Here is a 14407-nt window from a genome sequence, read left to right on the forward strand (position 1 = left end):
AGTATACATACTAAGCCCAGTTAATTTTTCTTCGACTCATACCTTAAGCTGTGGTTCTTCTTCATCCAGAAGAGAAATAATTCCAGCTATAAGACAAAAAGTGTATCATAATTATGAAATATATGCTAAGACAGAAATTTAAAATACATGATAGTTAGAAAAAATATAGAGGAATGATTGCTTTTCTTTAAAACTGTAAAGGTTTATATTCTGAAGTTTAAAAATTATCTTATCAAACCCTCGTGATGTCATGTAAATCACACAGTTGAAAATGTTTGCCTCTGGGGATTTGGAAGGGGAAAGAGGCGTGGGAGACTACTGTTTTAAAACTTTTTGGCATAATTTTCCTTTATGTGCCTATACTGTTAAAAACAAACAAACAAAAAAAAAACCCACCACCACCACTAAAATCCCTCTCAGTCTCACATCTTCCTCCAGCAATGACCTATCTCTACTTCTCCACTTCCTTTCCTAGTCAAGTCCCTTGAAAAACTTAACAGTATATGTCGACCTCTTATTCACTGTGTTCTTAGTGCCTAGCAGATAAATGAATGAATAAACTGATGAACCCACACCTGAACTATGATGCGAGCCTGTTTAGCACCAGGGACAGATCCCAAACCAACATAAGCCAAAGGACAGGGAACAAGGTGACAAAAGGTTTGGAGCAGAAACTGATAAGTAATCCAATAAATGTAACAAATGATAGTAACAAATACACACTATACTATCATCACAGAGTCTCTGGGTAGGACCTAAAAATCATTACTCCTGTCACATTTGACAGGTTTAAATTCTATTTGATTCCTACCAAATGCTTTTTCAGTCTATTTAAAATACTCTAGGGACTGACTTACTGATTTGATTGACTAATTTTTTTCATTCAAGACATACTTTTGAACTTCTGCCATCTGCTAGGCAATCTTCCAAGAATTATGAAAACACCAAGTTTCCCACCCCAAATTCTACCAGAGAGAGAAAGACAGTAACCAGACTAGTAAACAAAGTAATTATGGAACTGTGATGAAGGGAGGGGACAGCTGAAGTGGAGAAAGGCTCATTTTAATAAAATGATCAGAAGAGACTAACATCCGAACTAGGACCGCAGATTGAAAGGCCAAGGGAAAACTTGAGGGAGAGGAGTTAAAAAGAAGGAACAGAATGTGCAAGGGCCCTGAGGTAGGGGAGAAATTGACACATTCCAGGTGTGGAAAGAAGACCAGTATGATTAGGGTGTAGTGAGAGAGGAAGAGCAGTACCAAATGAGGCAGGAATCAAATTATGAAGAATTTAGTTAAGATTCTGGATTTTACTCTTAACACAATGAAAAGCACTGGAGAGTTTTAAGCAATGAAATATTACATGATTCAGGTTTTAAAAATACTCCGACTACAACAAAAAGAATAGACTGTATGGGAGTAACAGTGGAGAAACAAAGTCTGAAGGCTGTTCCGGTAACTAGGCCAGGGACGAGGATAAGGTGTGGGCTAAGAAGCAATGGTAATGGATAGATATGAAATAGAATGAGGCCTTCATTTACAGGTGGCAAAAAGCTTAGTGCATATTTTTTCTGTAAAGAGCTCTGACTGGTAAAGCTCTTCCTTCAATTGAAATTCACCTCCCAATCACTTCTAGCTCTTGCAGACAAATGTCTAATTCCAAGCACAGGTAACAGCTTTTCAAATCTTTGAAAATGACTACCATGTCTCTGGGCATCTCCACCAATTTCTTGAAGCAATTCTCATAAAAATATGGTTTTGAGCTCCTTACAAGTTACTGACTTCTGATCACCCGTTGTTTACAAAATACTTGTGGGACAAATATGGAGAAAATAGGACGAGAAAAGAGTGTGTAAGAAGACAAGAAAAAAAGCACCAAGGCTGTGGACAGCTATAAGCAAATGAATCTGTAGTGTGTGTGTGTGCGTGTTGGGGAGGGGAGGCGAGGCGAGGCGAGGCGGTGTTAAAAGTCACCACTTGAACTTGATCTCTACAGTTGAGCCTATTTCAACCGTCATTACATTAACTTATTTATGCAATGGTTAAAGAAGTGTATGAAACCTGCTCCGCACACCCATCAGTTCCTTCTCCAGTGAAGGATATTTACTGAGCACCTAGGCTCAGAACCGTAGGTTGCTTCTCAGTATAATGCCATCTTCAAAGAGTGTCGTCTTCGCCAAACACGAAAGTTCTATGGGCGCTTTAACTGAATATCCTTGAAGTAGACCCAGAACCGACCCGCTTCCAATATAATTCCAGCTTTCACACTAAGGAGAACGGAGCTGATGCACTTGAGCAGTAGTTAGGCTGCCTCACTGCCCCGCCGCACCGGGAGGCCGTTCCGGCCCAACCACCTGCGAGGAAGGACGAGGATCGGACGGCCCCGCACAGCCCATTTCAGGAGGAACAGAATTAAGAAAAACCCCTCGGCGTCGGAGGAGGGCTCCGGAAGCCCCTGGGGTCCGGGCACGGGGGTGTGGCTGGAGAGGGGCGCCGAGGTGGCCGACCCGGACAGACTGCCCGTCCCCGGGCCAGGACTGGGTTTGGGGCAACGAGCGGCCGCGCAGGCCGGCGCTGCGCCGGGAGGTGCCCAGTCACCGGCCCTGACTCAGCTAAAAGCCGGCGCGGCGGCTCCTCCCTTTCGGCGCCGGCTGCGGCAGCACTCACCGGCTGACGTGATCATGGCTGCGCCCTGCACTCGCTCGCCCGCTCGCTCGCCGTCCCGGCTCCGCAGTGTATCTGTCAGCTCGGGACCCGCTCGCTGCGCCGCGCCTCCCCACTGCCCCCGTGCCCAGCTCAGTCACTCGCCTGCTCAGGCCGCCGGCTCACTTCTCGCCGAGGACCCCGCCCGCCCCGGGGCTGCCCACTGCCTCGCCTGCCGACCGGCGCGAGCTCTCCCCGGGCCTGCGTCTTCCGCGCCGCCACCGCCGCCCCGGCCTTCGCGGAACGGTGCACAGAGAACTCCATTGTTTTCTCTAACCGTCCTCGAGGACAGAGTTCCCACGGGGTGGGGACACTCGTCTGCATCTGAAATCAGGCTTCAAAATGGCCACCCCCAGAGCGAGGCCCCCACCATCACCCGCCATTGCTGAAAGTGTCGAGAGGAGGTGCGAGCGGTGCGCGCAGCGCCACCTGCTGTGTGGGAGGTCTCGCTGCAGCGCCCACTCCGCCAAGCCTTTGAGGGGTGAGGATGGGGCAAAGAGCGTTTTCTGAAAAAGGTGATAATCCCCCCAAAAACAAACAAACAAACAAACAAACAACCCAACAAACATTTTTAAGCAGCGCCTGTCTTCAAAAGAATTTTTCACAGAAATTATTATGATGAATCCATAAGTAATCGTTGCTTTATGCAATGAAAGTTTTTATTTGGAAGTCAATACCGTACATTTGCATGATTTAAAAATCGGAAGTATAAAAAGATACAGAAAAGTGTTCCAAAAGGGGTAAAAACTCTTCCATTCTTGCCGTCCATCTGCCCATTCTTCTCTCCCCTCCCCGCCGCCCACAGCAACCGGTTCTTGGTTTTTAATATATCTTTAGAAACTTGAAATGGCAGTTTTGCTGCCATTTGCAGTCTTACACCAGCTTCAGTAGTCAATTTACTTCAACAATAGCACCGTGTCAGGCACATAGTAAGTGCTCAACAAATATCTGTTGGATGAGTGAACTCAGAGTCAGTCCGTTATTGGCACAAGGCTGGAACTCATACCTATGTCTTTGAAACCCCTCTCCTCTCCAAAACCCAAACCAGCTCTATTTTCTAGGAGGCAGTAAACGAGATCTATGACGTAGTACAATCAATGAAAGAATTCCTACCGAGTGCCTTGTTCATAAACAAAGCTCTCCCTCCAACTATAGGAGTGACACAAAACGTCTCAAAGCCCACATGAGGACAGCTGTGGGCTCACAAAGGTGTGGGTTGGGCGGGGACCCTGGTCAGGGCAAAGGGAGGAAACCGTGACCCGCCGCCTCCTTTGCCAGGGCGCCCACGACCCCTGACCCGCGCAGCGCCCTCTAGTGGTCACAATGCTCCGCAGAAGGCGGGGAACTCTGAAAGGGACGTGCGCCCTGTGACCACCCACCCCGGCCTTCGGACTTTTAAATCCCGGGTCTTAGGAGGGCTCCCTCGGTCCAACTGTTAAGAATCAGGCTGATTGCTTTCTGAGCTACAGCGTAATGAAGTGGGAAGGGCAGGCGTCGGAGCCAGAAGACCTCAAATCAAATCCTTGCTCTGACAATTCGCAGCGCTGTGGCCATGTGGTCACTCGAGCTCGGCTGTCGAAAGGGGTGGGGGTCCACCTACCTGGCAGGGCTACTGTAAGGGGACGTGCTCTCATCAAGGGCCCGGCATAGAGCAGTGCTCAGTAAACCTCACATCTTGTCACCGCGACTGGGCAGGAGGCTGGTGGTTGCTACATTAGGCATGTGCCACATGCTTTTTAGAATAAAAGCATTTATTCATGAGAGCAGAAACGTGAAACGCAGCCGGTGACACGGGCCTCCTGTGGGTGGGCGCTTGGTCGGAGGGGGAAACTCCTGGCCAGGGCTGGAACGGCCTGGGTGTACTGAGCCACAGAAGGACCCAGAAAGCCGTGGAGACGCTAGGCTTTCCTCACTTAAGGGTGGTGACCAGGAGGGCAACCAGACTAAGCCGATCGCGGAAGCCACTGTGGTCCCCTCGCCGCAGGTCCGCGTTGACCAGCCAGCTCTGGGCAAGTGGCCAGGGATGGGAGGAGCTACAATGAACCCCCGAGCCAGGTCTCCTGCACATGTCCGGTGTTCCAGATCCTTCCTAGCCACTAGCGAGAGGTGCTAACAAGCACTTGAAACGCGGCTACTGCAACCCAGGAAATGATTTTAATGTTATTTCATTGAAATTTAAAGACTGATACCCAATTCCGTTATAGGAAAATTTTTAAGTATATTTGAAACAACTCGAGGATGTGAATCTATTTTTTCAACTATAAATTTAACAAAATCTAAAAATAGACCAAGTACTTTGGATAAAAATTTAATACCTGAATTGGGCTGTAGGTATAAAATTTTCACGCAAGATTCCAAAGATGTAAAATATCATTTTTTTTTATATTTACAGTTGAAATACTATTTTGGACAGACTGGGTTGAATAAAATGTATCATTAAAATTAATTTCACCTGTTTCTTTTTATATTTTTCCAATGTGGCTCCTAGAAAATCTAAAGTAAAGCTACCTATGTGACTGGCATTATTAGATTTCTCCTTGGCTGGGCTGGTCTAGTCCCACCCCAGGTCTTGCTCTCTCTGACCTCCCACTGGGGCCCAACCCTTTGGCCTGCCTCTCAGGCTTGCCTGCTCTTTGGTTCTGGCATATGCTGGGCCAGACCAGACCGGGGGGCAGAGGCTGAAGGGGAGGCCCACTCCTGTCCGGAGGCCAGGGGGCTGGCAGAGGATACCTTGGCAGCCAGGAGTTCTGGAGTGAGGAGTATACCTGGAATGGTTGGTGGTCAGGGTCAGAGAGGTCTGGGGTCAGGGTGATGGCCTGAGGCAACATCCTGGTCTGCGAAGAGCTTGGTAAACAGTGAGGGAGAGGAGGCAGTCAGGGCAACGAGACAGAGACCCAGTTTCTACAATCTGAGGCAACATCCTGGTCTGAGAAGAGCTTGGTAAACAGGGAGAGGAGGAAGTCAGGGCAACGAGACAGAGACCCAGTTTCTACAACCAGGACTCAAAATGACGGCTTGGTCACAAGGACTAAGCTAAGCACCTAATTACTCCATGAGTTCAGAGCAGGACAGCAACAAGTCTGACTTAGATGTAAAATCTGAACTCCTACGTGAGGGCCTCTGAATTTCACGGTCAAGGGACAAGCAGTTGGGTCTGCATTTGCAGTAGGAGGCCCGGCTGGAGCTGGAGGGTTCAGGGAAGAAGCCAGACGGTTGAAATCCTGGTCCCACAGCGGCCCCCATGCCCAGGCCAGCTTCGGACCTGAGCCGTCCCACACCCTGGTCCCTGTGACCCACAGTGTGGCCTGGTGGAGTAGATTCTGTTCTCAATTGGGCCACCAAAATACAATGCAACCAGAGGGCTCTGGCTCAGGGACCAAAGGCATCTGAGGGATTCATACAAGACCTTGGGCATCCACCCCGCCTTGTACCCCATTTCCCCTTAAACTCCAAGATTACACAAGTGGCAGGCTGCCCAGGCCAAATTCCTTGTTCCTCTCAATCCTTGATTCACTAACACACAAAGCCAGGTCAGAAGGGGACATGCAGCCGTGGGTACAAAACAACCAGGGCCCTCTCCTGTGCTGGCTGTTTGCGACCCAGACCTCCAGACCACAGGGCCCCGCTCCACAGTGTGGCCGGCTGCACTCAGAAGTACAGACCACTTCCAGGTCAACATGGCTGTCATCGACCTTCCCCAGTGAGTTGGGTCCCGGTTCTCTGTCCAGGGTAAGAAAGGCTTGTTTAGATCACAGGTTTGGGGGCCTCAGCCCTTAGCCCCTTTGCAGATTTGCCTTGCTTTTGGTTTGACAACTAAAGGACTCCTCTTGTGTGGTAAGTCTTGGAGATAAATACTTTGAGAGGAGAGAGACTGTGACACAAATTTTCTAAAGGGCTCTCTGAAACGCGGTCAAGGCCATTTTATCTTGTTGAATGTGCGTGTGTGCGCACACAAATACCACCCCCCTCCCCCCCGCATTAAATACCCAGCTAAATGCTACCTTTTAAAACATCTCTCGTTAAATATTTACTTTCCAACCCCAGCCAATAGGACTGGGGCAGGACTGGGGGACTTTCAGGCTAGACTATTCTAGAAGTTCCCACCATTTTCCCAAATGGCCCGCTCCCACGAGCTCTTGGAAGGAACACCTTATGAGAATAAAGGGGAAGATTCATTCTGTTTTTGATTAGACAGCAATGAGGTACTGTTAGGTTTTATTAGATACAAGGAATTATCAATTCAAGTCAGAAGCAGTGCAACTACTGCCATATTATAAAGACGAGTCCTCAAGATCCCAGACTGTGACCTGACTGGAGGGCCCTCGCCAGTGGCTCCTGGTCCCACTGATCTAATCCAGGGCCTCCACTCTCAGATAGGCTCATGCAGCCTTCATGCCTCGTAATAGTCCTTGGGCGAGAGACCCACCACCAAGGTCATCCCCACCAGCACCTAACTCTTCTGTCTGCAGGAAAAGGATGGCACTTATCTTAGCCATGACTCCAGGAAGCCAAGGTGGGCCCGGAAGGATCCCGGAAAGTCTTGTCTTTGTCAATTGGGAGGCGAAACCAAATCTCAGTAAAGAAAAACCTCCTCTCTTCACCTGTTCGTAGGAAATACTGAAAGTAATGAAAAACGTGTAAACCCCCCTTTACATCAGAGGCTTGCAAACTCAAACGCCCACCAGGACCAGGACCAGGACCAGGACCAGGACCAGGAAGGGGGTGGATGGATGAGAGGGGTTCAAGTGGGGGAGTGGAAATCCAGCAAAATAGAGGTGACAGCTGGTCCCACCCTCCACCCAGAAAACAAATTATTTTTCTTTTTTTTTTTTTTTATGTGCAGTCTCCTAACTTTCAAATATTGGCAACGAACTCATTAATAATGTTTTCAAACACAACAGAGGCTGCTGCCTTATAACTTTTGCCTTAGAAAATCTCCTGACTTAAAAATAACTCCCTCCCCCCACCAAATAATAAAATTGTAACCAGCTCATTGCAAAGAAATTAATGGATAAATAGAAAAATATAGCAGCTTCAAAGATATCAGTCTCCCGTTCTAAATCAAAATCAACAGCAATTCATTGAGTTCATTCTTCTGCAGGAGTCAGCTGAGTCCTTCTACCAGAGACTTAGCTCTGCATTATGAAAATGCCAGCCCGCTCTGGATAAGATAGCATCCTACCTGCCCTCACACTAACAGGGATTACGCTCCCTATTATAGAGGATAAATTTGAGGCATAGAGCAGAGAGGGATCCTCTTAACACGACAGAGCCCCTCACCACGGAAGGGTTGGTTCCCATTCCACATTTTGGCACCATCGTTGAGAGAGCTGGAATAACTAAAGGAAGTTATGCAGCGCTTGGCAGAACGCTGAGTAAATAGTAGGCACAATTGCATGTCTGCTGTGAATCACGCATGAACGAATGAATTTAGCTTCTTCCCTTAGATAGTACTTCCTACTAGGGAAAAATCAGGAGCTGTCCTTGCCATTCCAAAGACTGGATTTCTCCAGGGGAAGGCAAGAAAGACAAAGGAGGTAATGCAGAGTTCCCTCTCTGAGTGAACAGATGGCTTTCCTGACTTTCAAGGGAACGTCATCAACCCTGTCTGACTCATAAACAGAGAAAAAAGGATTCAGGAACTTGGCACCTCTGGGCTATGTCGGCTTTGATCTTGGTTTAGGACTTGAGATTGAGAGCAATTCCTATGCCCTTGTATTAATCCATACCCCTAATTTTCCGTTTGGTGCCGTGGGCAGTTCCTGGCATCCTTGTTCTCAAAGGACTTGGCACAGAAAATCAGTGTCAACATGAAGAAGAAAGAGGCCCTTTCTTCTCATGGGTTTGCAAGGCTATTTCTGTCCTGGGCCTGCAGCACATAGGGCATCTTGGCTCTGGCCCCACAGCCCCCCAGGCAATGGCGGTGCAGTCTTTATTCTGGCTTGCTTGGGAGCCCAGGTCCTAGGAAGCCCAACCTCCTCTGCTCTGGGGACTCTTCCTAGAATATGACAGGGAGAAGAGACTGGCTCAGTTAGAGTTTCTCAAACGTGCCATGACTGGCATTTTGAGTGGAATAATTCTATGCTGTTGGAGATTGTCCTACACAATGTGAGATGCCCACTAAATGCCAGGAGCACCCACTGTCACAGGGACCCTCCCAACACGCACACGCATTCACACCTTTCCAGTGCTGCCTGGAGGGGTAGCCAGGCCCTTGGTTGAGTGACAGGTCTAAGACCACCCCCCTCCCCTCCATCTGATGACTTCTGGTCCAGAGTTCTTTCCAGCTACACTTGAAATGATGGATGCTCATGCAAACAAACAAAGGATGCCACAGCACCGCAGAGCCTCAGAGTAGACAGCCATCTGTCTCAATGGCATAGAGAAACTGAGGCCCAGAGAGAAGAAACAACCTCACCATGACCAGAGAGTGACCAAATGCAAAGTGGGATGATATGTTTTCCTAGGTCCAGCTTAGCTTAGTAGGTCCTGCTTAGCTTAGTAGGTCCTGCTGCCTTGCTGGTAACTGTAAGTGTGGCAGCCCCCAGCAGGTGGGGCCTCCGTAGTTACTGCCACCCCAAGATCAACATGCAGGCATGGAGGCTCAGTGAGAAGGAGCCAGCCCCCAGTCTGCAGGTTAGAGCTGGGGCAGCCCAGGGGTCCAGACTTCACCTCGAGGCTCCAGGGGGCTCAGCGGGAGGGTGGACAACTCCATCACAGGCTCTCGATCCCTTTTCAGGATCCTCACAGTCTCCGTTGGGAAATATGGCTGTCAGTGCCAGCTCCTCCTCGGAGTCCTGGAAGGTATCTGGAACACAGGAAGTGGAATCACCCAATCAGAAGATAAAGTTTATGAGTGGGTAAGCTAAGAAGGAAAGGGAGGGATTTGGCCCCAGTGACTATCTACTTCAAAAACACAACAAAATACATATCAAAAACCTTAAAAATGTACATACCCTTTGACCCAGCAATTCCACTTCTAGGATTTTATCCTAAGGAAATAATTAGGAATAATTAGTGGAACTGCCGCAGACATCTCGCTACCAGCCTAAGGATGAAACAGCAATAAGGATGGCCCAGCAGAGAGAAAGAAAGAACGTGAATCCTTGATGGAGTCACTGGGCCCCTGAATCACCCAGCCCTGAAACTGACTGACCTCTAGACTGTCTTTTAGGTGAGATAATGAATACCCTTGTTGCTTATGCTAGTTCGAGTCATGGCTTCTTTACCTGTAACTGAAACCAGTTCTATCCTGGTTTGATGTCCAACAAGGGGATTGGTTGAATAAACTGTAGCTCACCCACATGATGGCATCCAGGCATTAAAAATGATGTCTAAAATTCCATGGAACTAGACACATACACACCTAAGTACAGGTAAAGTTGGGGGAATCTGAATAAGATTTGTGGATTGTTTCAATATCATTATCCCAGTTGTGATATCATCCTACAGTTTTGCAAATGTTACCATGGGGGAAACTGGGCCAAGTGTCACAGGAGCTCATGTGACTCCACAATTACCTCAAAAAAAAAAGAAAACATAAACGATGTTGTTGACATATAATTATTGCCGTGGAATATTGTATAGTCACAATATATTATTGATGAAGAAAGCAGATTCCAAAACAATATGTATAACTGTTTGTATGTAAGTATGTACAATTCCATATTATCATATATTATAAATGTATATGTACAGTCTATTAATGCAATTTGCATTTTAATAGTCATTTCGCCAGGAGATTAAACAATTTGTAATATGTTACAGAGGATAGTTATCTAAGATTTACATTCAATTGTCTGATTCCTTTGCTTTTGTTTTCCTTTAGTTTCCAGATACATCCAAAATGGTGATGGGGAGGCTGAAATGAACATTTTTGCAATTAAATATTTTAAATAGCTGATGAAGATGATTTACATATTATATAGAAGTAAATTTATTAAAATTTAAGTAGCACAAGGAGATATAGACAGACAGAATGGTCTACCCCAAAATACAGATTTGTAGTTGTCTTTGAGTGATGGAATTAAGTGAATGATTTTTTTAAATATTTGTGTTCCGTTCCTTCTTCTGTACTATTTGAGCTTTCAACTGTGATAGCCAGAATTCTAAGATGGCCCCAAGCCATCCCAAGCCATCCCAACCCTTGGCTACCACTCCCTCTGCGTAAGCCCCTCCCTTGAGCGAGGGTGGGATCTGTGAGGATGAGGCAGTCGCTCCCCTTGATCTGGGCACCGTACAGGACAAAGGTTATGGAGAGTCAGTCCTGTGATAATGTCACATTATAGAAGCGTGGAGAGTCCCCTGCTGATCCAAGGAGCAGCTGCCATGTGGTAAGAGGGCCCGTGAGAGACCTGCGGGGACGCTTGGAGCTGAGAGCCAGCGAGAAGGCAGGGAGCGCGGTCCCACAGTGGCAAAGAAAGAGACTCTGCCTATGACCCTGCAAGCTTGAAGGAGGCCCCAGGCTGCAGAAAGGAACGCGGCTCTGTGAGGCCCTGAACAGAAGGCCCAGGCTTAGCTTAAGCCACCCCTAGCTCCTGACTCTCAGAAAGTATGAGAGAATAAACGAGCGTTGTTTTAAGCCGTTGAATTTGTGATAATTTGTTACTCAGCAATAGAAGACTGATAACGTCAACTAATAATTTCTTTTTAAAAAGGGACACAATAAAATGTCATTTTAAAGCACTGCTCGTTGTTTCTGTCACAAAGCTATACTGTTCAGCACGCTTTGGGAAGGGTGTGGGGGGTCACGCATATCCAGCTGGTTACAACCTGCTGCCCCCAGTACAGTCATGCACTGCATAACGACGTTTTGGCCAACTATGGGCCGCTTATATGAAGGTGGTCCCACGAGATTATAATGGAGCTGAAAAATTCTCATCACCTTGTGGTGATGCTGCTGTAAATAAACCTACTGTGCTGTCGGTCGTGTAAAAGGGTACCACATGTAATTGTGTATGGTACATGACACTTGATAATAATAACAAAGAACTATGTTACCGGTTTATGTATTTACCATACTATGCTTTTCATCATTATTTTAGAATATATTCTTTCCACTTGTAAAAAAATGTTTGCTGTAAAACAGTATGCCATGTTACACTGGCAGCAACCTCATACGTCTTGTATTTACTGTATCATTTTCTCTTGTGCTTGATTTAACCTCATGTTGTTTTGTACAGTGACGTGCGGTACAGGTCTGTAGCTTAGGAGCAGCAGGCTGTACTGTACGGCCCAGGTGTGTAGCAGGCTCGACCAGCTAGGTTTCTGTGAGAGCACTCTGATGTTCCCACAACCATGAAATCACCTCAGATGCATTTCTTAGACTGTATCCTCAAGGTTAAGCAGCAAATGACTGTACTTTCTACCTGAGTCACAACACGTTCAGCCGACTGAGTGCCCTGTGGACTTCAGGGAAATGTCGTTCCTTTTCCCTTCCCCCCACCGCCATTGAGCAGCCAGATGATTCTACTCTAGAAATGGGTCCTGGGTGGATGAGCTCCTTTCCCTCCAACACTGCCCCTTTGAGTCCAGGCCGCCCATCGTCCCTCCTGGGACTATGTAGTCCCCTCCCAGCTGGGCTCTGCCCTTGGTCACTTCTTGCTTCTACGGGCCAGTCTCTAATACACCTCTAATCTCCACACCCCTGCTCAGAAATCACCTGGGGTGCACTATTCCTGAGAGACGCGGGTCCAGGGCCCAGATTTGGTCTCACCCACCGTCTTCTGTAGCCGCGGCCCTCACGGGTGTCCTTCTGTACCTCGCCCCTGGCACTCCTGACAGGGGGCCCCTTTCTGAGTGTGACATCATGCTGTCAAGTTCATGGTGATCTGTCTTCAAATCTTCCCACTTCTTCCTAAGAAGATCCTCCGGGCCCCGCTCAAATGTCACTTGCTCCGTGAGACCATGCATCTGGCTCCATGTGCCCCACCACGCCCGCGTGGCCGACACCTTCGTTACAGCCCTGCCCACACTGCTTCGCTAAGCTGAGACTCCGGGGCTAGAGCCCTGCTGACCGAGCCTGTGTGCCGGCTGTCTGGTGGCGGGGGCATTGCACATCGCTTACCCCTACAACTCACACATGAAAAGTGCTCCATGGATGCAGGTCCACTTCTTCCCTAAGGTCCCTGTGTTCACGTGACTACTCCCATATCCCAAGCACCCAGCCCTCAGGGTCCAGGCCAGGAAGGCGACACACTCACCCTGAGCTGGGACACTGGGGGAGGTGGCATCTGCGTCTTTCCCCCGGCTCCAAGGACCCCAGGAAAAGCAGGCCAGCAGCGCAGGGAGGCCTGGTCTCTCCCAGGCTCCTTCCACTAGAAGAACACAAAGTCCCAGAGGCAGCGGGTCAGAGGCTGTTTGACTCCACTGGGAGATTTTCTGGTCAGCAAACCAAGAGCTTCAACTGTCAACTGCCCTAGTTTCAACTATCTGATTAAAAAACAAAACAAAACAAAACAAAAAAAATGAAGATTCTGATTTGCAAAGGGGAGTAGGGGCTTTGTACTTAAAGAAAGAAAAAGAACCAAAAAAAAAAAGGTTGCTTTATATATGTCATTTCATCCTCACAAAAACCCTATGGTGTAGGAACCATGTTGGAGAAACTACAGTAATACAGTAACACAAGTGACATGAAATGAGTTACGATTTCATAGCACCAATGAAAATATGGAAGGAGCAGCAAGTTGCCCGATTTTTAATTTAAACTATTCCGTAATAGGAATAGATTTAACCTTTTTTGATAATCGCACACAAAACGGTTGCATGTGGATTCCAGTTTCCTTATTACAGTACCACCAAAGTTATCTGAGAGCCCCAACCATCTGGAATAAGGCAACGGATTTTTGAAAGAAGACTCCAGGCAGCCAAACACACAGGAAATCCTTTTTCATAATTTTTTACTAGGGTCCTATTTATTCTTAATTTGCACCCAGTTCTAACAAGACTGGATTTGTAGTTTTTCAACCCAAAGGCAGCTGGATTAGGCATAAACTGGGTAAAAGGGCATGCCAAGAGGCAGGCAACCTAAAAGTATAAGAACAGTCACCAGGCAGTGACAAAAGAGGAAATGGGAATACGGTGGCGATTAAACTCACAAGGGAATGTGACAAAACCACGTGGTAAGAGATTAGAGAGCAGAAATGGGTTCTGGGATTTCACTTTCGAACATGCAAAAAAATGAGTGAGCAGGATCAGGGAAGGCTTCCTGGAGGAGGAAATCCAGTTCTGAATGATGAGATGGAATTAGTCAGGTGAAGAAGAGGGACGAAAGAAAAAGGCTTTTCATTCTGAGGTGACTGTGATGTGTGCAAAAGCCTAAGAGGCCAGATCAAATTTGGCTCTGGGGAATTAAAAGTTGTTCCTCCAAGATAGGAGAAAGCTAAGAGACTAAGGGCTCAGAGAATTTTCTAGGCAACAGCTCATTAGGGGGCGGAAAACTTTCCCCCATGGGGCCAGGTCAACGAAGGGGCTGGCATCAACAATGGGAAGGACAATCCACCTCTGGGCATTCCCTGAGTCTTTCAGGATGATGGTTGTGGAGTTTCAAGGTTAGCGGGCTTCCACAGACTCAACTGAAAGAGGTTGTGGGGGTTGGGGCAGGCTCCACAGCTGAGAGGGATGGCCTTCACCCAGGCAAGCCAGGCTGGCAGGTGGGTCTGTGACATTTGTGACCTCAGAGGTCTCTTTGCTAGAAAAGCCGCCCC

The 14407-nt window shown here is 47.7% G+C and overlaps 2 protein-coding genes across 3 annotated transcripts in view; both read right to left on the reverse strand.

The window, feature by feature from the left end:
• PSMD1 (proteasome 26S subunit, non-ATPase 1) overlaps window positions 1–2840 on the reverse strand; it is an 84936-nt gene extending 82096 nt beyond the window's left edge. For both annotated transcript variants that reach the window (XM_025043216.1, XM_006906641.3), the window contains exons 1-2: window positions 2667–2840; window positions 43–86 (exon numbers count right to left, since the gene is read on the reverse strand). Coding sequence is in view for 1 of the 2 variants with exons in the window: in XM_006906641.3 (XP_006906703.1) it covers window positions 43–86; window positions 2667–2682 (60 nt within the window). In the remaining variant the exon portion in view is untranslated. The remainder of the gene's footprint in view (window positions 1–42; window positions 87–2666) is intronic.
• A 5049-nt stretch (window positions 2841–7889) lies between these two features.
• CUNH2orf72 (chromosome unknown C2orf72 homolog) overlaps window positions 7890–14407 on the reverse strand; it is a 16361-nt gene continuing 9843 nt past the window's right edge. Inside the window, exons 3-4 of the mRNA XM_006906770.3 lie at window positions 12905–13018; window positions 7890–9510 (exon numbers count right to left, since the gene is read on the reverse strand). Coding sequence (XP_006906832.2) covers window positions 9371–9510; window positions 12905–13018 — 254 coding nt within the window. The 3' untranslated portion in view covers window positions 7890–9370. The remainder of the gene's footprint in view (window positions 9511–12904; window positions 13019–14407) is intronic.

The sequence above is a fragment of the Pteropus alecto genome, unplaced genomic scaffold (genome assembly GCF_000325575.1).
Source record: "Pteropus alecto unplaced genomic scaffold, ASM32557v1 scaffold110, whole genome shotgun sequence".
NCBI lineage: Eukaryota > Metazoa > Chordata > Mammalia > Chiroptera > Pteropodidae > Pteropus > Pteropus alecto.